Raw genomic sequence first — 23,460 nt, forward strand, 5'->3', positions numbered from 1 at the left:
GCTTATTTCACTTGAAACAACAAGTTTAAAATAGGTCAGGTAAATCTCACTTTATGGCCTGTTTCTCACCGGTGACTTCCAAGCTGGCATGGGTGGCAAGGAAAAAGGCACACAGCTATTTTGTTAACCTCAAAAATTAGGGGAGATAAAACTAAAAGGCAACTTTTCTGAGAAGCACTTGTGCTTTCTCTGTGTCTGATGAGAGGGATGAAGGACGCTGCCTGCACACAGCGGGTCAGAGCTGCAGCCTCTGCAGTGAGATGGAATTGTAGAATCAGTTTGCTGCTCACAGAACAAGTTCTGTTTTCCAAACTTTTCCATCTGATCTGTGAGGGCATGGGGTTTGTAAATGTAGTTGGTGTTTTGAAGGGAAAGAAGCTTCTGGGAATTCTCAGCAGCAAGGAAAAGGTGCCTCCCAGCCTAGGGAAGCATCAGCTGAGAGGAAGCGGGTGTGCGATATAAATAATATATTATACAGATCCACTTTTCCACTTTTCAATTTTCTCCTCTCTCTCCCATACAATGTCTCTACTTCTACTTTGGTTAACTTTCTACTGTGTTTTCAATGCTTTATTTAATTTATTTTGTTCTGCATTCCTTCTCCTGTTGCTGCACAGCTGCCAATCCTACTCATGGTGAGGTTTCTCAGAATTACTCGAGCAGGGTGCACAAAGATTCTTCATGAGGCGCAGTTTTAATTTGCATGAATCAAGTTCTACCTTTACTGCGTTTCCCAAAGTCCCAATGTCCCCTTCAGCACATTCAGAGACAAACCTCATCATTCCCTGTGTGTTGGTAGCAACCTAAATCCAGAACTCTGACCGTTTTCATTACGGATATACCTGGATAATGCAGCATAACGTCCTTCCCCTGGACCAGCATGCTCGTTTCACTCCTCTTAAGCACCTCTGAGGTGTCATCTAGGTGGCATCTAGAACTGAATTACAGCTCCTTTTGCCTCAGATTTGTGTTCTCTCTCATTTGCATTGGGACGTCCAGGTGTTCGGTCTGATGCGGTGGCCTTCAGCCACATCATCCATCGCTCGTTCCATCCCGGGAGTGTTTAACTTTTTCTTTCCCCTTCCACCCTAGCACCCTCCCTCTTCCTCCCAGATGCAGCTGCAGTCCCTGCCCAGGACACTTGCGGTGAGACTCAGCTTGTTTGCCTTTAGCTGTCTAAAGTCTCGTGCTCGATCTGAGCAGTCCGGTCGTCGTCTATGGTGGCTCGGGGAGAGCAGGGCACCTCCGTCAGACAGAGCATCCCCCATGGCTTAGATGTCTCTGTCACACAGGCCAGCTCAGCCTGGAAGTCCCTGTTCTTTCCCTGACTGAGTGAGTTCAAGGTGATAGTTCAGTTTGGAATCTGTCTTTGGCACGTAGAGTTAGATGTGACCGATTCCGTTCTCTGTGTGCCTACAGAGGTCTGAGGATCCTGCCCTGATTCGTGTAGTGTTTTCATAGCCATGCTCTCATTTTAATTCATTTTCTTATATTTGTCTATTTTTTTACTCTTTCATATATTTTTTTTTTTTTTCTGGTTCCCACCTCCTCTGTCTCTTCTCTCTTTCTCCCTTTCCCTCCACCATTTTTGATAATAAATAAAGTCTGCAAAATAAAATGGGAGGAAGAAAGGAAAGAAATCATCTATAAATTCTGTAATCTTAATATCTGGGACACTTTACACCACCTAACATCAGAGAGATGAATCTACCAAAATTAGAAATAGCAGAAAATAAGTGCTAATGGCACTAAAATATTAAGAATTTCCTAAGAAGTGCTAACAATGTTTTCCATCACAAACCTGTGTGTAAATGTCTCCTCACTGTGTGGGCAGCAGCAGCTAATCCTTAGATATTATCCTTACTATATATTATCCTTAGATAATATTTTCAATATCAAGTCTGTTTTTTACAATAATTCTAGTAATTACCAAGTGCTGTCACGTTAGGTCTATTCACCAGAGTAACCTATTAAAAAATCAATCCCTGTCAAGTAAAACAGGGCATAAGCAATAAAAGAAACATGGATGGGAATTTATTTCTAGATTGCCATGGCAACATTAAGTATATCATTGAAGACCACAAACCTCTACAACAGCCCACGGCTAAGACTTTTCAAAGTGATTATTGATTTTTAGATGTTTCCTTTTCAGGTTCTGCACCTTAACATGCCTCATAAGTGCTTCTTTTCAACACAGGCTGAGCAGCCCTCTTGTGTTAAAAGTTGGTCTGAGAAATGTGTTTCACATCAAGTGATCAAAAAAAATGAGTGGCACTTAAAATCCATAGTCACTTCTGAAAGCCTTAGCCACAATAAAATGGAACTATCCCTAAAACCTCCTGGCTCATTTTTGATCAGTCTAAGTGGACAATTAATGCCCAACTCGCTCTGTGAAAAGCAGGTGGTGCAAAAACCTAGCACAGAAATTATAGTGTAAAAGGAGCAGTCATTTTCATGTTTGCTTCCCCAGCAACATCCAAGAAATGAAATTCATTTTATGAGTTGGAACACGGTTACTAAATCTGTTTGCTGGATGTGTGCATGACACAAGACTGCATTCCTTCCTGCTCTTCTACTGTAATATTTAATAACAACACAGTTATCAGGCTTTAATTATCCAAAAGGAAGCAAAACATAACTCCAGTAATGGGGATTGACTTAAAGGAGTTAAAAGTAGGGAGAAATTTAGTATGTTTTCAATTCATCCTGGTTTACTCTTCAGATTATAAATTTCATGAGTTGTGAATAGAGATCTTAGACTGTGTAACAGAAACAGAGTTGGGTTTGTTTGAGCAAACTGACGTGTTTGCCTTGAAGGCAATTGCTTTAAAAATCAACATATTATCCTTTATTGGATATAAATTAATGGAGATTTAGTCAGGACACTCAGTGGTGTTTGGTGTTCATCCCAGCCTAGAGTGGACATCTAAAACAGGTCAGATGTACCTGGCCAATAAATGTGTATTTCTCTCTCAACTGTTTATTCTGATGATTCTCAGGGTCCTAAGGATGCCCATTTTCCTTAGACATCTGTACTGTAAAGATCCAGCCTCTCCTGAGGTGAATCCCACCTAAACAATGATGTGTTGAAAACAAAACAAAAATTCTCCCCTTGAACTTGGACAAGAAATCACTATTTTCAATTTTCACGTTTTCCACCCCAGATATAAAATCTCTTACAGAATCCCTCCAAATGCCTTTCCATGTTTCAGATTACCCTTCTTGTGATTGATTTAAATTAGCCTCTCCTGGCTGGTTGGAGAGGAGCTGTTTTGTTCCCTGTAGCAGCTGTTCCTAGAATCCATCATGCAGGGGTGAAGGTCCTGCTCCACAGTGGATGAGCCTGCTGCTTTGACGAGCACACTGTCTGAGTGTGTGTGACGAAAAACAAGTGGTACCTCCAAAATTACCAGCCAGACATGCAGATTCCATACTGAGCTCCCTCCCCATCACCAAGGAGGCTGGAAAAAGTGCTTTGGTGTCCTAGAAATTCTGTGTTAAATAGAAGGGATAGACTCTACAGTGAAAATGAGGAACACCTGATCCAATTCACCTTAGATTGATCCCCGTCCTATGAGTTTATGTTACTCTCTGATTGTTCTCCATGAGCATGCAGTCAGCTTTCATTTAATATATTGTTCTGTGACCCTCTGTACAAAACCAGACCGCACAGGTCGTGTGTATTTTGGATGCCTTAGCGCTGCCCGCCTGCCTTCAGGGTGTTTGAGTTTTGGTTTGTCCGTGAATCAGCACATCACAACGGCCAGCAACAGCCAGTGCAGTTTAATTTTTATTTAATTTTTTAATTTCTGCTTCAGTCAAGCAGCTGGTTCGTGCTGTAACTCCATTCTGTCGTGTCCGCTTTCCATCTTTGTGACGTTGTCTCATGAAATGTGTTGAAAGTGACCTACCTTGGCCTGTTCACGATATGCTGAAAAAAATGCTAATCTTGTCATATTTAGCAGCTGCGTTCAGAAATGCTACTGTAAGCCTAAGAGGGCTAACCAGCACTCTTGCAAGATGTCAGAACTATCAACCATTACCCTGTAAGTGTACGCACTCCTGTGACATTACTGTGTGTGTATGACGCATGTTGCAATTAAATGAATGGATGAGAGCAGAGGGGAAGTGACCAGATGTTGCCAGAGAGCAAAGCATTCATTTAGTTCTTGTTGCATGTAGAATTTTTTTTTTGTTGTTCTTGTTCTGTGCTTTTGCTGATGCGCCACGACCGAGGATTTGAAGGTTGTTTTAACTTTTTTTCTTTTTTCTTTTTTTTTTTTGATTATGGCTGATGCTATTTATGGTTTTGGGTAGTGTCTGTACAGAATTAATAGCTGCTCTTTATTGTACAGAAAAGAGGTGAGCACCTTCATGCTGAGAGAAAATGTTTCACCTGAAAGTTTCCTAGAAAAACTGGGTGAGATTGAGTTAATCAGACCCTCAGTGGGTATAAAACATCCTTTGTCCATTGAACTGAGTGAAGTTAACTTAATAAACACCCAGGGGTGAGGAAAAGCTAAAGCTGACCTAATATCAAAATGAATTGTGTTCATCAGAAGTTACAGAATCATAGAATCACTGAGTTGGAAAAGACCTCCAGGATCATCAATTTCAGTCCAACATTGTCAAATGCAGAGTGAGGCATCCAGAAGAGTGAATAAAAGCCATTCAGCCAAGAGTTGTGTGAATTAATCACTATCCCATAGTCCACCTGACTCCTTGCACAAGACACCCACAGGTTTTCACAGATTGAAATGGAATCATTAAGATTGGAAAAGAGCTCCAAAGTCATCCTCTCATTTTGTTTAGATGAGGTGAAATTTCAGACATCTATTATATGTTTTCTGATGATCTGTCTCCTGAATTTTACAGCAGTTTTATAAGTGTGAATCAACATTCTCTGAGGCGTCCTGACAAACAGACCCAAAACTCCAGGGTTTTGCTAAAGAATATTCAGTAGTTACCTTAGACACCATGAAGGAAAAAAGACTGGTTTGTAACTTAACTGCTTATATGGTAATGTAATATATGTAATAATGTAACAACTTATATGGTTGTGTTTTTTAGTTGGAGAAAAAAAAAAATTAAAGTGAATTTTCTGTGTGACTTCATATATCTTTAAGGCATTTAAGATATAGAACAATGAAGATGCTGAAAAATATTCAGTTAACAGACTGGAACTATGCAAAATCAGATAGAAATAGAGAAGAGAAAAAGGAGCAGCTCCATCTTCTACACAGAGAGCAGCTGAAGACTAAGGACAATTAGGTAAAACTAGGAGTTAGGTTTAGAAGGAGATAATTTGAAATAAAAAGTTCACTGCCCAATGGACGTCCTGATGCAGCACAGACATCATGCTGGGCCTTTGCAGAGAACCAAAAGTTACATTTAATGCAATGTTTCTGAAAGATGGGAGACTGATAACTCTCTAAGGTGAAATCCTCTGCCTAGTGAAGGGCAAGAAGAGTTCAGCCTAAACAGGAGGTATTTAAACCTATGATTTTTGTGTCTGTTGAAACATGAGAGTCTTGGTAAGCTTCCCTGGTTTTCAAGTCCTTGGTGTGAAGATGTGGTTTATGCATGGGAAACTTGAAAATCTGGAATCATTCAGATGTTCAGGTGTTAACCTCAGCTGTTTTGGAAGTGATGCTACAGACCTGATTAAATTTTTGGGAAAGACTGGAAAAGATCTGTCAGGGAGATTACTGAGGTTCCTGAAAGTCATGGTAATATGTTCAGCATTTTGTGATAAAATAGATCTTTCAGTTTATTAAACATGAGCTGTGTTGAGCATTTCATTACTAATGACACCCTTTGCCTTCATGGTTTGCTCTTTTTCCTTCAATCTGAAATATTGTCACGATTCTTTTTGTTACAGAGATGGTGGATATGTACCTTTGGCCAGAGAAATTGGGTTCCTCTAATCTAAACCTCACAAATCTACAGAGCAGAAATTTGTGTGACAAACTCACTCCAGGTTCCCTTTGAGGTCAATGGATAGATTTAGGACGTGATAAGAATTTCCTTAAGGGCAGAGAATTTGTCCTTATGTGTCAGTGATCCTTGCTCTTCATAGACTATAAAGAAAATTTAGGTGTGCATTTAATTTAACTGAAAATAGATGCCACCATTGCAGATATGTCAGAGCATTAAGTTAATCAATAAACACATTAATAGATGTACTCAGTACCCACGGGGTTTACAACAGGAGTCACCTCTTGTTAAAAAGACATCTGTAGCACACAAAAATCATGTTTTAAAAGTGTATTTTTCTCTTCATTGACTTCAGAGACATTTTAAAAATAATTATATTATTGATATTTACTCCAGGTATGTCCAAACCTCGGTGAGGTGAATGTTGCTTTTCAGGACTACAGACCTTGATGTTTTCATTGAAGAAGTTAATATTTGATCAAAGTATTCATTTAGGACAGCTTTTAAACTTTAGAGAGGCAGGACTAAATGGCAAAACAATTTAATCTTCCTTCAAAATCTATGGTTTGGAGATTTTTGCTTCTTTTTTTTTTTTTCTCTCAAAAAGGTTGAGAGGTTGAGCCTTCAGCAGTCTCCTTAATAAATGTGGATGTGCAATGGAAAAATAAAAGCATGATTCCTTCAAATACTGGTCAAATTAGGCAATCTTTCTATTTTGTGTTTCTTTTACAATGAATTTTTAATTTCATCATTCAATAGAGGAATGAGGGAGAACAGAGGACACCGTTATTTGTTTGTACTAACACTTAATGAAAAGTCCACATGGTACTGGTGGTCTTATGCTTTGAGTGATTTTAAGGAAAATAACAGCTGGAAAACAGAATGTCAGCCTCCACAAAAATTGATATTCTAATTGTTTTTTTTAAAAAATACCTTTAAGACTCTCCTCTCTCTGTGGGAGTGTGATCAAGGCTTTTGCTAGACTTTTTTGGAGAACATTATCTTCCAAGCAGCCACTTGAACAATTATTGTCCTCAGAACTTCTAGACCCACCCCCAGAAGTTTCTTTCCTGTCTGAAAGAGTAAGGGAAGAAAAGAGGATTAATATCTTAGGCTGTTACACACCTGAGAAATTCACTGTATCCTTTAAGATTTTCATTCTCTGTTGCCCATAAATTTACCCATCTCACAGGACCTGCTTTAAGTCTTCTCTCTTCCCAATGTTCTTCAAAAAAAGGAATTTATCATCATCCATACAAGCATTAATGTCTCTCTCGTAAGTTTTTTCTTATGATTAAAATCTGCTTTGCCTCTTTATTGATCTTAATAATCTATAAACTTCAGAATATGTGATTTAATAGATTTTCTTCCTCATTTTTATGGCATTATTGAAGATAACACCTTAAATAAGTTGACGATGGCATTATATTTCCAAATCCTATGAACTAATTGTGTGATTAATCAGGTATGATTAATGCCAGAAAACTGACAATAAAAAATGACTCCCCCTGTATCTGCCCCTAAATTAATCTCCCAAGAGTGCAGTGAGACAGAACATATTAATAGACAGTTCTATTCTGACTTATAGATCAAAACAACATTTATCCTTTTGCTGTTGTTGCCACCAGGTCTGAATATAAATGATAGAAGATATGGAGAGATTATACTTTTTTGTCCAGTTTATTACCTTTAATTTGATTTTTCTTCTAATTCCATGAGTGGTTCAAGACACTAATATTCTTTACATCCCTTTTTTACAGAGATAACATTATTCTACATCTCTTCCTCAATGTTTCTGTTCCTTTTTATTATCCTGATTGCATGTCCATAGAGAAAAAGGACTGGAAAGCACTCCAAAAACTCTTTTACTCTGGCTCACTCCTGTACAGATTAATTTTTTTAGAGAACATCAAAGCTGGGCACTCTGAATGTTCTTCATCACCCTGTTCTGAGGTTGTTCCTCTCTTTTCAAAAGGTTTTGGCCAATGTCTGGTTTTCTTACCCACAAGAACAGTGTTCTCTGGTTTGTGGGGTCTTCCACCAAGACCTGAGGTTTGGTGTCCATCAGATTTATGGCTCTGGTGCAAGAGTTGGGATGAATTTATCCCCATTGGGGCCCAAAGTCTGACTGAGAGGCACCAGCACTGCACTCACATCCCAGAGCTCTACTGGAGATAATTGTGCTCACAAAATTCTTGAGAGTGTGTTAATTAAATGTTGAGTGCTGCTAAAACAAACACATCATTTTGGGTTATCATTGAGCTTGTATCAGCAATCTCAAATCTGTCTGCAATGCACCAAATAGATAAAAGCAGAGGGGACATTTGAGTTTTAAGAAATACGCAGCTCTTTGAATAATCTTTATGGCTTTTTACCTTCCTTTGTCCTCCATCTGCCTTCTTCACTTACCTGAACGTAATCAATTATATTCTTCCCTTCTGAAAATGTCCTGGAGGTTTTTTAGGTCACTTTGTTTTTAATAAAGCACTTGCCTTCTTTTCAGATCAACATTTGCTTTTTCTTTGCTCTTTTTATTTTATTTTTTTTTTTTTTTGCTCGTTGATCAATCAGTGACATTCAACAAAACCTGCACAAGTTTTGGGTGGCCCCTGCTTTGGGGGAATTTCACCAGTTTAGTTCTCACATGTAAAACATTCATTCCCAGCCCTTTTGTTTATATCTGCTGAGCTTAATTTCCCTCTTAAGCCCCTTTATTCTGAAGCAGCGAAGTAGTTAAGCAGTGGAATTACACTCAGGTTTCCAACAGCATAAACTGAGACCAAAATCAAACCTTCAGGAACAGTTGTGAGTACGAGAACATGCAAGGGGGTTACTTTTATTTGTATGGCTGTTGGTTTTTTAGCTTTATTTTTGTGGTTGTTTTGGAATTTCTTTTGCTGTGCAGAAACATATCTCACACACACACACACACAAAAAATCAACAAAAATAAGTGATTTCAAACACTCCACTGGGATTAAGCAATTGGATGAGAGGTTTATAATTGTACCATGGTAGCAGTCTGAATCCCTTAGCAAGATTCCCCTCGTTTTTTGGCATGGTAGGAGAAAATTCCTGCTTATAATAATGCAAATGAAAATAGCAGCAGAGAGCATTAAGCATAATTAATGTGCCATTACTGTAGCAGTGTGAAGAAGGGGGAGCAAACTGCAGTGTGTGTGCAAACAGTCTTCGGGAACAAATAGGAACGTTGCGTATTTGTTTGTATAATTACGCCGTGTATGTATTTCCAAAAGTCTGTCAGCAAAATATTTTCTGTGCTTTCTTCTTTAATTAAAATGCAGGTTGCTAATTGCAAGGCTGCATTAAAGTTCTTTCCTTCTGTTGTGACAGGAGACTGGCTCGCTCCACCCTGCTGCTGATCCCTTTGTTTGGAATTCACTACACGGTGTTTGCCTTTTCTCCTGAGAATGTCAGTAAGCGGGAGAGGCTGGTGTTTGAACTGGGACTGGGATCCTTCCAGGTGATTACACACTGAATTCACCTTTCCTTACAACCAAATCTTTATTCTTTATAACTACATTGCATGCACAGCTCTCAGAGCGTGTCTCTGCTCGTTTACGTGTATGTTTTGTGTACCAGGGTTTTGGGGTTGGTTGTTCGCTTGTTGTTTCTTTTTAACTCCAGTTATTTTCTGACATTCCTTCAGGATTTTAATTACTTTTTCCTCTTCTTCTCTCCCATTTCCCTAGGGTTTTGTTGTTGCTGTTCTCTACTGCTTCTTGAATGGGGAGGTAAGACTTTCAATATTTAATGTCCCTCACCTGTCATCCACATCCCATTTTCTTGTGGGAGTAACTACTGTTCCAACTGTCCATTCTAACTCATCATCTGCCATAATCCCTGATACTTTAGTCTGAATCTCACAATTCTCAGAAAAAAAAAAAAAAAAGGAAAAAAAAAAAAGGAAAAAAAAAAAGGATTTGTGATGTCTTTACCAAACCAAAACATTTGCCTTACCAGAGACCAGAGATGATGGCTCAGGGCTTAGGATTTGGACAGGTCTTTTTTGAAATGTCATCCCAGGTGCAGAATTTTGGATTGATTTTGTTGAAATTTTCCCTGTTCTTTTCAGCCCATTCTCCCAGCCTGCTCAACTCTCTCCAAGAGCTCTGACATGTCCCTATCACCACCCATTTTGGAGCCATCAGCCAAATTGGTGATGGTGCTTTCAGTTCCATCACTGAGGTTGTGATGAAGATGGTGAGGGCCTGGCACAGGTGCCCAGAGCAGCTGTGGCTGTCCCTGGATCCCTGGAAGTGTCCAAGGCCAGGCTGGACAGGGCTTGGAGCAACCTGGGACAGTGGAAGGTCTCCCTGCCAGGGCAGGGAGTGGAAGGAGATGACCTTTAAGGTCTCTTCCAACCCAAACCGTTCCATGCTCCATGTGGAACAGGGTAGGGTGCAATCTCAATACCTGCAGGACACCATTAGTGATAAGGTGCCAGGCTAAACAAAAACCATTGTTTACCTCTCAGTGTGGTCTCGGTCCCCTCTTGCAGATCACCCACCCACTCTAAATCTTGCCAGCTTTCGTAGGAAAGGGCTGAGGGAAACATTGTCAAACTCTTCAAGTCCAGGTTTTCTTGTGTCCTTGGCCTCTTTTGCTGGCACCACTCAACTGGTGCCAGCTTCTCTCCTGAGCCCTGCCGCCTTCATCCCTACACAAACACAGCCAAGGGTGTCAGATGCCCAGAGCCATCCTCCAGATACCTTCTGTGTGCCTCACACACCTCACACTCCTCTCAGCACATGGAAACTGCTGCTGCTGCTGGCCACATTTGTGGTTTTTCTGGTTCTCCTCTTCCAATCTTCATTTCCCTGCCTGTTTATCTGATGGAACTGAACACCTGAATTGATGGAAAAGGGTTCCCTGCTCAGTGTTGCCTTAAGAGGAACATGGAACATCTAGAGTTCATCCATTCTCTCTTGCACTGCTACACAACTCTTGTGCAGCCCAACAGTTGGAGTCTTTTCCTAAAATCACCTTCTTTTCCTCTTTTCAAGGGAGCTGAGTGCAGGTCTTGCCTGGCATTGCTGATCTCTGGTACAAAAAGGTCTCAAACTCCTTAATATTTGTGATTCCTTCTCAGATAAACCACAACAATCTCCAAACTCAGCAAACAAACTTATGGGTTACCTTTGCTCATGGGCACAGTCAAGGTCTCCTGAAGCCCCTTGGAAGGAGCATGTGGTGGGATGGTTCTTAGCCAAACCAACACAACCAGGTTGATTAAAGCTGTTTTCCCTCTCAAGATATCAGAAAATGGTAATTAGAGAATGTCTTGTGCCGACACTAAATTTCCTACAGCAAGAAAATGTCCAGAATATCACTGTCTTCCAAATGTAAACACTATTCCAGTTTTACAGAGATAATATAACCCTATGCTTTACCTAATCTATAAAATATCTATGCTTTAACCAAAATTTGGAGGTCCTAGAAGGAGAATGTAAATTTTCCAGTTGGATTTTTTCTCTCTGTAGTTTTTGTTCATACAGTTGAAGCCCTTGTATAGCATTTTGACTTTTACTGATCCATTTTGACAATATTGATCCAGGAAAATCTAGCAAGGACTTTTAGAGACAAGACAAACGTCTTTGACACAGAGGCTCATTGGAGATTGGAAAGATATATTGGGAAAACATCTCTACTTATTTCCTTGTTCTTACACTATTTTATTTGGAAATATGATACAGGAAAGAGTACTCAATGGTCTGAGCTACTACAATCTCTCTTAGACAAAATCTTTACTACTTTATATATTTATATTATTTATATATATATATATAATTTATGTATTTATACACTTGTTCACAACCCAGCAGTGTTGCCGGAAAACTGGCAATGAGTGAAAAGTAGAAAAGCTGTGGAATTATTTGCTTATTACCTAATTGAACTTCTGACCTTGGATTGTTTTACTCTTGGTAATTTACTGTGGGTACCCACAAAATAAATCTCTCAAGAAAAGGAGGGTGGCACAGATGTACCTCAATCCTAGAGCTGGTCTGCTTGGAGAGGATCTGAAAGCAGGAGGCAAAGTTTCCTGTAAACATCCATCCATTAATGGCAGGTGAGAGAAGCTGCCTCTGTGCACAAGGAGTTTCAATATTTTCAGTACTTTTTGATTGCTGGTTTCTTTGGCTCCTTATTGTATCTTTGGTACTGGCCATTGATTAAAGCAGGCTGTTTTTTCCTCCAGGTGTTGTTGATCAGGTGTTCCATGCATCTCTGGGCTGATCCTAAATTATCTGAAGTCAGACACAGAGCCTGGGCTGGGCTGTAGTTCCCCACTACATGCCCAGATCTCCTTCAGCCATGGAGAAGTAACTTCAGATTTTGCTGAAATGGGGAGTTTAATAATAACCTTAAAAACAGTTCTGTTGAATTGTGGGGTTTTTTCTAATCTTGATAATTTGTCAGCATGTCCTCGAGCGGCTAAGTACATAAAAAATGACCTTTTGAAGTTTCTCCCTAAAGGTGCAATCAGAAATAAAGAGAAAATGGAGGAGCTGGAAAGTCAACCGGTATTTTGCTGTGGATTTCAAACATCGCCATCCTTCTCTAGCGAGCAGCGGAGTGAACGGGGGGACACAACTCTCCATTCTGAGCAAGAGCAGCTCTCAGATTCGGATGTCCAGCATAAATGCGGAGAACCTGGCGACATGAGCAGCTGAGGAGAGCAAAGCAAGCAACGAGCAAACCAAAAACCAACCCCTGAAAAAAAAAAAAAAAAGAAATAATAGTTTTGGTGGTGGTACAGGTCTCTCTTTCTTTCCTTCTTTCCCTTTCCTTTCCTTTCCTTTCCTTTCCTTTCCTTTCCTTTCCTTTCCTTTCCTTTCCTTTCCTTTCCTTTCCTTTCCTTTCCTTTCCTTTCCTTTCCTTTCCTTTCCTTTCCTTTCCTTTCCTTTCCTTTCCTTTCCTTTCCTTTCCTTTCCTTTCCTTTCCTTTCCTTTCCTTTCCTTTCCTTTCCTTTCCTTTCCTTTCCTTTTTTCCTTTCTTTTTTTCCTTTCCTTATTTCCCTTTCCTTTTTCCTTTTCCCTTTTCCTTTTTCCTTTCCTTTTTCCTTTTCTTTTTTTCTCCTCTCCTCTCCTCTCCTCTCCTCTCCTCTCCTCTCCTCTCCTCTCCTCTCCTCTCCTCTCCTCTCCTCTCCTCTCCTCTCCTCTCCTCTCCTCTCCTCTCCTCTCCTCTCCTCTCCTCTCCTCTCCTCTCCTCTCCTCTCCTCTCCTCTCCTCTCCTCTCCTCTCCTCTCCTCTCCTCTCCTCTCCTCTCCTCTCCTCTCCTCTCCTCTCCTCTCCTCTCCTCTCCTCTCCTCTCCTCTCCTCTCCTCTCCTCTCCTCTCCTCTCCTCTCCTCTCCTCTCCTCTCCTCTCCTCTCCTCCAAAAAGCAAAGAAAATGTGTAAATATCTCTTTTTAACAGTCACTGTAAATACCCAGCTGTACTCAAGGCCATTACTGGAGAATGTTTAAAAGATAAACAAGAGGCCAAACCCACCCACTCAACTATTCCCATTTCAGAGCATCTGCGAGTAATCCGTGTCCGTCCAAAGTGATTGCTGTGCAGTTGTGATCCTTGGTTGCCAAACTGATCCTAGTCTGTGAATGGACCTGACCGTTGTCATTTTCCCACTTGGTTTCCATTTTTGGGTTGGATTTGCCTATTTTTTTATTCCCTAGTCCAACATGTCTTAGCTGTCCCTGTCTTTTGGCACGTGAATTTCCGCAGTGTTTCTCTTTGGAGCCTTAGGATGGAGCTAACATGCTTGGGTTGATCAATCCAGCTGATTCAGGAGGATCTCCAGAAAATTAAGTTCATGGCTGGATTGAGTCAGACATTCCCAATGGATTTAAAGGAACAGCTGTGCCAACATGAAACTGCACATCAGCGCAGGAACTTCAGGGGAGAGCAGTGGGATCTGCTGTGCTTTTCCATACCCAGGGACACTCCCAGGAATGCTTTCTGTCCTAGCTAAGCTGTGAATTTTCTAAAAGGGCCATGCAGTTGAGATATAGCTCTATTTTTGGCATCGATTGATAGATTGATCATTTGGACTCTTTGAATAACAAAAATAACTGTCCCTTCCCTCCCACCTTGAGAGTAAGAGTCAGTTCCAGGGTGGCCTTTCCCTCCAGGTGACCTTGGACGCTCTGCTCCAGTGGCCGGACGTGGCGTTGGTGGCTGGGGGCAGAGCTGTCACGCAGAGCGCCGTGCCTTTGCAACCTGGTTGACTTCTGTGTGCTGACTCTTCCCTGCTGGAGCAAAGAGGCACGAGAAGGACCTGGCAGGATCACCCTGGAAGGTAAAAAATCACCAGAATTTGGTGAGAAAAAAAAAACAAACAACTAAACTGAACGCTAAGATTGCGCGGAAGGAAAGACTTTGGATGACTTCCCACACCTGGCAATTCTCTCTCTCTCTCAGAATATTCTGTTTGTTTCACCACCAATGGTCTTACTGCTTTTCTTGGAGAGGAACTCGAATGTTCTTTCGACCTTTGCCTTGTAGTTAAAGCCACGACTGCTACAAATCTACTTCAATCCAGTGTCGATGATGTCAACTCTTAAGAGTCTTTATACAGCGCAAAAAAAAAGGCTTTGAGGGCCGTCCTTAGCGCTCCCTTCATCTTGGATTCATGAATTTATGAACTGAGAAATATATATATATATATCAAATATATATATATGTGCGTGTATGTGTATGCATATATTACAAACAAAGATGAAAATGGCATTTTAAATGTGAAGTTTTGAACTGAAACTAATAGTAACCAGGAAATTCAAAATTCAGGCTTGTTCTTCAGTGTTAGTTGACATGATAATAAATTAAAAACAGGAAAAAAAAGTGAAATACTCAGAATTTTAGTGTCAGCTGAGTGTGAGCTTTTAATTTCACTGGTTTTTGTTAGTTTAAGTAAAAAAGAAAAAAATACTTTTGATGTCATTTTAAGCAAAGATTTTTAAAGATAATCCTAGTTTACTTATTTTTAAAAGGAGAAAAAGAAAGGTCTCAGAAAGTTGTGAAAGAAATATTAATTATAATAATACTTAATACTTATATAATCCTTTATGGGAATAATCTGTTCTTGGCTGGAGCCATCTAAATGAATGTAAATTTAATTGAAAACAGACAGAAATGTTTTTGAGGTCATATTGGTACAGGATCATAGTCTTAAGAGATGGTGACAGCCCTGTCATGTGAAATCTGCCATGGCACAGAGGACCAGCAAACCAGTTGAAACCACTTCCATTTTACTCCAGCTCCATAAATGGGATTTATATGATCCAAACACCTTTTTTTTCCCCAAGTCTACAGCCCTGATCTGCTGTTCTCAGAGCAGAATTTGTTTCTCTCTTCCCAACTCTCTGCAAAAGTCAAAATGTTTTCAACAGATAGATTGGCTCTCCATCTCTCCTCAGATGCTTCTTGAAGCTATTTTAGAAAGTTTCCCCAGGAACCAGGTATTTGCTGTCCAGAGATGGAGAAAGGCAGATTTATTAGGAAAATCCATACTTGGACAATCTTCTATAGAATGGGCTTTCACAAGGATTATATTGCCAACACTGTAAATGTATTATTTAAAAAAAAAAAAAAAAATCAAAAGCTATTTTTTTGCATGAATGACTATTAGCCAGTTTTCAATCCTTAATAAATTAGAATTGTGGAGAAAAAGATACTAAATAACTGCCTCCAGCTGGAGACTTTTTCTTGTTTCAGTCCAGAGCAAGGTGTTTGGAATTTTTAAAAAATTTTTTTAATTTTTTTAATTTTTTTTTTCTGTTGTTGAAATTTTTCTGAGCTTACTTCTGGGTTCTGTTCTTTTCCTGGCCATCCTACAGTGCTCTGCAGTTTGAGTTGGTGGATCTCAGTCCAGTGCCTTGTGGGCAAATGTCCACATCACCAAAACCACCCTCCTACCCTGCACACTGGAGACCAGGTCCTCAGCTAAATTAAAATCAGTATAGAAAACTGCTGTTATTGTTAGAATAAACCTGCTTAAATGGAATTGGGATTTGGCCTCAGCATGTCGTTATTACCATTAATTTTTGGTGGTCCCAGCTAGAGAGTCCAAGGATGGAAAAGTTGGGAAAAGTTGGATTTGCTCCTTAATTCCCTGAGCCAATGCTTAGGAGTTTGGAGAGCAGTGGAGGGGAAATTTCTACTGCTGCAGATGTTGTGTTTCTTGTTCAGTAGAAAAATTGAATCTGTTCACCAGCACTGAATTTATCAGAAGAAATGGGATCTTCAACATATTAAATATAAAATATATTATACAAAAAAATGGAAAAGAAAAACAAAACCTTCTATTATGATTTTATTTCTCTGAATAAAAGTGTTGATGCACTGGCAGGTTTGGCTTTTCCTGAGTCACCAGAACTTTCCTAGTGTCCCTGGAAAGGTCACATTTGAGGTGGAGATGATGCCATGGCACCGATGAGCTCTCCACAAATCTCTCTGTCGAATGTGAGCTGCAGGTGGTGGCCAGGCGAGGCCACCCCACAGTGGCTGATTTTCCATTTGTTTCAGGAGGGAAGAATCCAACAGGCAGTTTGCTTCTCTGTGTGTGTAAATGTCAACTGAGTGTAACAGTGCTTCGTTTGATTTTTCACTGTGAAATATATTTTGGAGCTAGAAAGGCTGTGTTATTAAAAACAGTACACAATTAAAACAAAACAAAGAAAAAAAACCACAAAAAACAAGTGTGCAGTGCTCCTTGAGCCATTATTTCTACCATGTCCATCATGTATTTCCTGTCTAATTTTCTTATTTTGCTTTTATAAATGTACAAAAACTTTCTGTGCTGCAGGTTTTGTGACTATTTGCTGTATCTAATCACTGTTTGGATTATTGACTTGTCAGTGTGGAGTGCTGGTACTGCAGGACAGTTCACATCCCAAAAATGAAAACAACAACTTAGATTGTAAAGGATGAGGCTGTTTCATTGTTGCATGGTGATATCACCTCCTTTTGCGTTCACTTTTAGTATTTCTGGAACTGGGGAAGAACCTTAAATGCTTAGTTTTGGGGAGTTTTGAACCATAGAGGAGAAACACACAAGTTCCTCTGTATCCTTTAATTATTTGCATTTGAAAACCAGGTGTTAAAATGGAGTGGTGTGAGAAGGGATGGGCCCAGGTGAGTCCAGAGGAAAATGCAGTTTGGAAGTTAAATCCAGGCACTTTATTGGGTGTTTGTCTCCTCCCTTTCAGCATCTGTCTCTCATTGCACCTTAAGGACAGTGCCCTGCAATGTCGAGGCTAAAAGACAACCCCAAGTGGGCATGAACTGAGAATTTGAGTTTACCTTTGCCACCATGACTCTCCCTGGACTCTCTCCATCATCAGTGGTGTGAGATGCTTTCCAGAAGGGAATGAAGTTCACAGAATCAACAACCAAGGCTGAGGTGACATTGAATGACAAATTTGGTCCAACCTCCCACAAGAAAGGGAGCAAAGATGAGTTTATCCAGCACATTCAGTCACCTCTTGAAAAGCCTCCTCTGACAAGGACCACACCACACCCCTGGGGAGGTTTGTCCCCATGAACGGCTCTTCTCACTCTAAATAAATTCCTTTCTTATATCAAGGTGATCCCTCTGCTGGTGCAACTTGTCACCCTTGCATTCTCCACATGGATCCTTGTGAAACAGAGAATTTTCATCCTCTTTCTGAGCACTCCGGAATGGTTTGGTGAGGCTGCCACTGAGGCTTCTTTTCTCCAGGAAAAAATTCCTTGAGTTTTAATTCACTGCCCCCATTGTTCATCCCTTTGATGATCTTCATGATCCTCCTTTGGACCTTCTCCAGCCTGGCCACTTCTTTCTTGCATTTTGAGGACCAGAATGGGACACAAGATAGAGTTTCTTGGACTCATGCTAAAAACCTGACCATGAGACCCCAGTCCTCCTCCTTCCTGACAAAAGAATTAATTGCCATAATTTGCCTTGCCCATGTATTATGAAATTGTGGCTTTTCATAATATTTTCATATCAAAATTGGATGAAATTCCGCTTCTGAATAGCAGGATAGATCCAGTGCTTGCATATGAAGGGAGCTCTGGTCAGCTCAAAAATCCAAGGTTTCTTTTCAAATGTCCAAATGTCTTTACAAAAAAAACCAGTAACTACAAATAGGCAAAGCCAAAATGATCAAGAACAAAACATATTCACTCAATATGAAGGAAGCTCTTTATTTTCTATTATTTTCATATTATTTTACTTCCATTCCTAAACTGATCACCTCTCCTTTTAAAAATCAGCACCATTTTTCCACCTTCTCTTCCCGCTGGAAAGTTGCTGCAAAACTTTTTTGGCAGTTAAAAACCTTTATCTGAACCTGGAGTTGAAATAACTCTTGGCTCACTTGGATTCCTTGTCATATTAATCTTGCCTCCAGTTTCCTTCTCTTTTCCTGAGACAGAAACAGCTTTATTTCAGATGAAGTTTACAATTTTTCTTTGATCATGCAGCTGGAAGATAAGACTAATAATAACCATGCTATTAATGCATTTCTCTCAGCTCTACTCCAAATTTGGGCAGCAAAACCAGTCCAAAGAATCAAATACAGACAGACATGGATCCATTAAGAATAGCAGAAAAATTACCTAGAAGCATTCTGGGGGAAAACAGAAATAAAAAAGGAACAATAAAAATTGAGAGAAAGATTTCCAGTTCTTGAAAATGTATAAATGAGATTTGGAGGTTGAGCAATTTTTGTTCAGCCAAACCTAAAAGGAAAATAACTCCAATATTTTGCTTTTCTGTTTTCAGTTATAATCTGGGAAGGGAAGCTTTTCCAGTCAAATGGATGGGACACACATTCAGTCAAAATACTGCAGGAAGTCATCATTAAAATAGGTTAAAATCCACTGATGGTGTCAGTTTGGGAGGTTTCAGTGCTTTTCTCTGACACTTCTACTAAATCTCTACTAAATCTGGCCTGTGAACTGTACAAATATTCAACTTTACACTATTTTTCCAGCCCAGTCTTGACAGAAATTAGATGTCAAAATTTCAGAGTTACAAGAAAAAAAAATATTATTCACAGTGACATTAGCAAGCACTAGCAACAAAAGAAATGTAAACCCCATTAATTTAATTGATTTATTTAATTGCTTATAAAATAATCGATTTAATAAGTTAATTTAATAAAATAATATAAATTATTATTAAATTTATATATAATTAATATAAATTGATTTAATTTAATTTGCTTTATTTGCCTTGGTATTTGAACCTGGTTTTCAATAGTGTTTCAGAAACCACTGCCCATGTCAGAAGTCTTCAGTTTGTGGCCTGTGGAGGCTTCAAAGCCCAGAGATGGTTTCTGACGTGTTCATGGATGATTATAAAGGAAAATAAGTTCATTCTTTGTATATCAATAGATTCCTTAAGGCTACTGAAGAGCTTTAGTCCTTACTATATTTATGCAAAGGCTCCCACATGTCAAAAACCTAGAAAATAGAGTAAATTAAGATTTTCCCCCATAAGTTTATGTGATTCCATGATACCAGGCTTTCTCTTTTGTTCTTTCTCATGTGGGAAAGGCTTCCAGAGCGAGGTGTGCTGATGTTATTGATGTTGTGCATCTCCTGCTCTGCTCTGTGGCTCTGCAGGGCACAGTGACCTCAGCAGAGCTGCCACAGCATGGGAGGCCTGAAGGGTTGGTGAGAACAGGATGCATGGACTCCACATGGGATCCTGCTTGGCATCCAGACAGCATTAGTGTCTTCTGCAGAAACATGAAATTTGGGCAGCAAAACCAATGCAAAGAATCAAATACAAACAGGCATGCCATTAAGAATAGCAGGAAAAGTCATATCTGTGGATATCTAGGGACCAGATAAACTCACAGAGTGGGATTCAGTCCAAACCCAGGCTCTGTAGTCCCAGTGAAGGCAGTGGCTCCTGTTCCTGCAACTGTAAAAACGTATGTAATGCAAAAATACAACCAAATCTCTGTTCTCACATAGTTTTCTTCCTTAGGAGTTAAATATTAAGGGCTGTATTAGATGTGTGTCCCTTTCAACATCTGGCACCACTGGCATTAGGTATTCTGGCCCAGAGTTAAACCTCTGGAACAGACCTTGTGTTCCTGAGAAGAAGGCTGAAGGACACGCCCACATCACTTAGACACAAAAAGTGAAGATTTCTTCCTTTATTCTGGTTTCTCCATTTTGCCTTTTTGGTCACAAGAGTGAAATGAGCAATTTCAGAGGACAAGCATCAAACATTTTTGATGTCTGCTCCGGGGTGAGATGATTCACCCTTTGCAAGTGGCTGTTTCTCCCCACCAGGACATCTCCCTGACCAGAGACAGATGCTGATCCTGAGGATGCCTAGAGAGAAATGAATTTTCCCTGGCAACTTTGCCCAGTCACTGTTGTTCTGTCTCATGCATGCTGAGAAATGATAGTCTTGAAAAGCTTTGAGCTGGCTCCTGTTGGGTGTTACCAACCAGATCTGGGAGAGGTGGATGCCTGGTAAAGGGTCAGGAGCTCTCATGGAGAGTTTTCAGGATGCTTTGTTCTCCCTGTCAGGTTGTGTCCACACAACCAGCACTTCTGTGCCCAGGAGCAAACCACAGTATATCATGCACATGCAGTGGAAAAAAAACCACAATAAATAAAAGGATTTTACCCTCTGATTTTAGCAGTCAGGCACATGCAACCAGTTTGGAATTGCATTTCAGTACAATTTAGGAAGAATGGAGGATGCAGTAGCAGCTGAGGATGCTCTGATGTTAATGATGCTCCGTGTATATCTGTACTAAAGAGCTAAGTTCAGCTAAATACACATTGTACTTTGTGTATGAAAACACACCAGCAGAGCTTGAACAATGTTTTGAACCTCATGGTCTTTCACCTTCTTATGATTCAAGTTGCAATTTCCCATTGGCTTTCTTTTGGGGAATTCATCCATGTGAAGAATTACTGTGTGATATGACACTGTGTGATATGACACTCTTCAGTGTCTGAAATTACTTAGGCTTCTGCATATGCCTTTCTCAATGGACTTTGTGCTTGCAGAGAAGTCTCAAGAGGCCTTTGTGTATCAGTATAACCTGTAAAAAACAAATATTTGGTGTGTTCATTCTCTTTCCCTTCTACTTGTCAATTTAGTGGCAATGCAACCTGCTGTAGCTCTGAGAAGAACCAAGTTATCTGATGGAAAGCTGTATTTTGGCTTTTGACCGTGTCAAGGTACAAAGTTACTGGCCTGTTGGGTCTAATACTGACCTTTTTTGGTCAAAATTGGTTTAATTGGTAATGGGATCTGGGGTTATTCAGCTTTGTTATGAGGTGGAAACACAGATATCAACTGCTGCTTTCTAACCTTTTTTGTGTTTTGAGAAATTGTTTTTAACATGTATACTGCTGTAGATGACACAATAAATGTATTATCATTTTGTAAAAGTCTGTTCTGATATAAAATTGCACCAAAGAGAACTTTTTGTCTGTGAACTTAGAGGGTAGTGTATTCTTTTCCTGAAGCAGAATCTCTTTGGGCTAAAAAGGTTCTCTGACTTCTTCATGGGAAGGAGACTCTGGAGTCTGCTGGGCAAAGTCAGTCCTGGAGCAGCCAGGGGTGAGGTCTTTGCCATGGACAATGTTCCTGCTCCAGAAACCAGTGGTGTTCATCTCCCTTTGGCACCAGTGTCACCAAATCAAATGTATCACACTCTCTAAAAACCCCTGTGTCTCTGGGATGGATCCACAGGTCTCTGGGGAATAAATATTATTTCTACCGGGTATAAGCAGGAGAAGAAATTCAGTTGTCCTCAAAGATGTTGCCAGTTGGAAAAGGTGGAAGGAGATTGGTCTCTGTAACCCCTGATGTGCCTCAAGGCTTCCTTTCTTTTATAGTCAAAGCAAACCTCAAGAGTTTGATCATCAGGGTAATTTTCAAAACATCAACTACATGCAAACTCCTGAAGCAGAGGATTCCACAGAAGATGAACTATTCCTGATATTTCCCCCATCTCCACCCTTTGTTTCAGCTTCCATAAGCCTTTGCTTGTCCCTCTGAATCTCCCCCACACATCTTTTCACCCGGTGTTTGGCCAAAGTCCAGGGCTTTGGAGTTGGGTGCTTTGATGGAACAAAGGCCACACATTTAATTGAGGCCAGAGATGTGTCAGGGAGCAGCAGGGCTGGAGATCCCCATCCCACAGGACACGGGAGCAAAGGGAGCCATGGGCTGGTGGGGAATTGGGAAGGATGGGGCAGATCCATATATTTTCATTTTTGCTACATTCCAAATCACTGTAAATACCCTTCACATGGATTTCCACTCTGACCTGAGGCAGCCTCAGCCCTTTTTTATTTAGGGGTACAGGATGTGACTCCCTTTCCCACCATGTACAGAATGGCTGCACCAGACAATGTCTCCCTAATCAAAATCAAATCAAAAAGCAGATGTAGAAGAGGGAATTCCTAATTTCTAATTTTATTAGAAATTATTAGAATTTCTAATAAATTTATTTTAGAATTAGAATCTAATTTTTAATTAGAAATTATTTAGTTATTTTTCTAATAACCCTAATTTCTAAACATTTTATGTAGCCTAAGTGATTTTCATTTTTTAGGCAGAGAAAGAAAAGGCACCTCCAAAAGTATTTCAGCCACTGCACAAGCCCTATGTAAATATCCACTATTTCAAAGACAAAATTCCACACTCGAGCACATTTGCTCCAAATCCCAGACACCTGACGAATGAATTTTTGAATTTAAGTTTTTAAATTGAATTTATTATTTATATATTATTTATTAAATTTATAAATGAAAATTAAATTTAATTTAGTAGGTGTGTCAACACACCAAGGAGGAACTACCTTGAATTCAGTTGTATTTTCTGCAATTGAACAAATCCTCCTCAGATACTCAATTCTTGCTCTGGGAGCATTAGGCAGCCTTGGGGAAGTTCTCAATGTGCAAAACAGGTAAAGCTGCCTGCTGGAAGGATTTATTTTAATTTGGAGCCCAGTCAATCAAAATTTCTGAGGAAAAACCTGGCTGACACTATCAGAGTTAGAAATCTACTCTCAGTTAGAAATTTCAGTTACCTGAACAATCTGTCGTTGCTGCAACACCTGAAAAAGAGGCTGAAAAAGCAGGATTTGATCTTTTCAGGGTGTCATGTAGCTTGTAATAGGATTTAAAATGAATTCTTGGAGAGTTAAACTCTGCAAAAGACCTCAGGGGATTAGAGGAGGAGAAAGGAGCTGATGGAATTTAATGATGTCTTGCAGCTGCCCTTTGGGAGTGGTTTAAAACTCATTTAGGAGAGGTTTGGGAGCCCTGCCTGGCTTTGTGGGCTGCACACATCCAGCTCCAGGAGGTGGCAGTGGCTGCACACAGAACACACAGCTCAGCTAAACACGGCTTGGGACACTTTTTGCTGCCTTCTGAGAAGCAAAACATCCCTGCCTGAAGCATTCCCGACTCAAACACACCCAAAGGAACTCAGGTGTGCCGCCAAAAAGGGATCAGGATTCTTTTCACAGCCCAA

At 40.1% G+C, this 23,460-nt stretch overlaps 1 protein-coding gene across 12 annotated transcripts in view; it reads left to right on the top strand.

Moving 5' to 3' along the window:
- Nucleotides 1–12,760, top strand: part of ADCYAP1R1 (ADCYAP receptor type I) — a 140,558-nt gene extending 127,798 nt beyond the window's left edge. For 4 of the 12 annotated variants that reach the window (XM_086866878.1, XM_023922020.2, XM_086866898.1 and 1 more), the window contains 3 exons: nt 9,290–9,419; nt 9,649–9,690; nt 12,421–12,760. In XM_086866878.1, the coding sequence (XP_086723004.1) occupies nt 9,290–9,419; nt 9,649–9,690; nt 12,421–12,630 (382 nt within the window). In that variant the 3' untranslated portion in view covers nt 12,631–12,760. Of the gene's footprint in view, nt 1–1,092; nt 1,147–3,962; nt 4,047–9,289; nt 9,420–9,648; nt 9,691–12,420 lie in introns of all 12 variants that reach the window. The other 8 variants (XM_086866834.1, XM_023922015.2, XM_023922021.2 and 5 more) reach the window with 6 other exon arrangements.
- Nucleotides 12,761–23,460: the final 10,700 nt, after the last annotated feature.

The sequence above is a fragment of the Cyanistes caeruleus genome, chromosome 1 (genome assembly GCF_971803275.1).
Source record: "Cyanistes caeruleus chromosome 1, bCyaCae1.hap1.1, whole genome shotgun sequence".
In the NCBI taxonomy this organism is placed as follows: Eukaryota; Metazoa; Chordata; class Aves; order Passeriformes; family Paridae; genus Cyanistes; species Cyanistes caeruleus.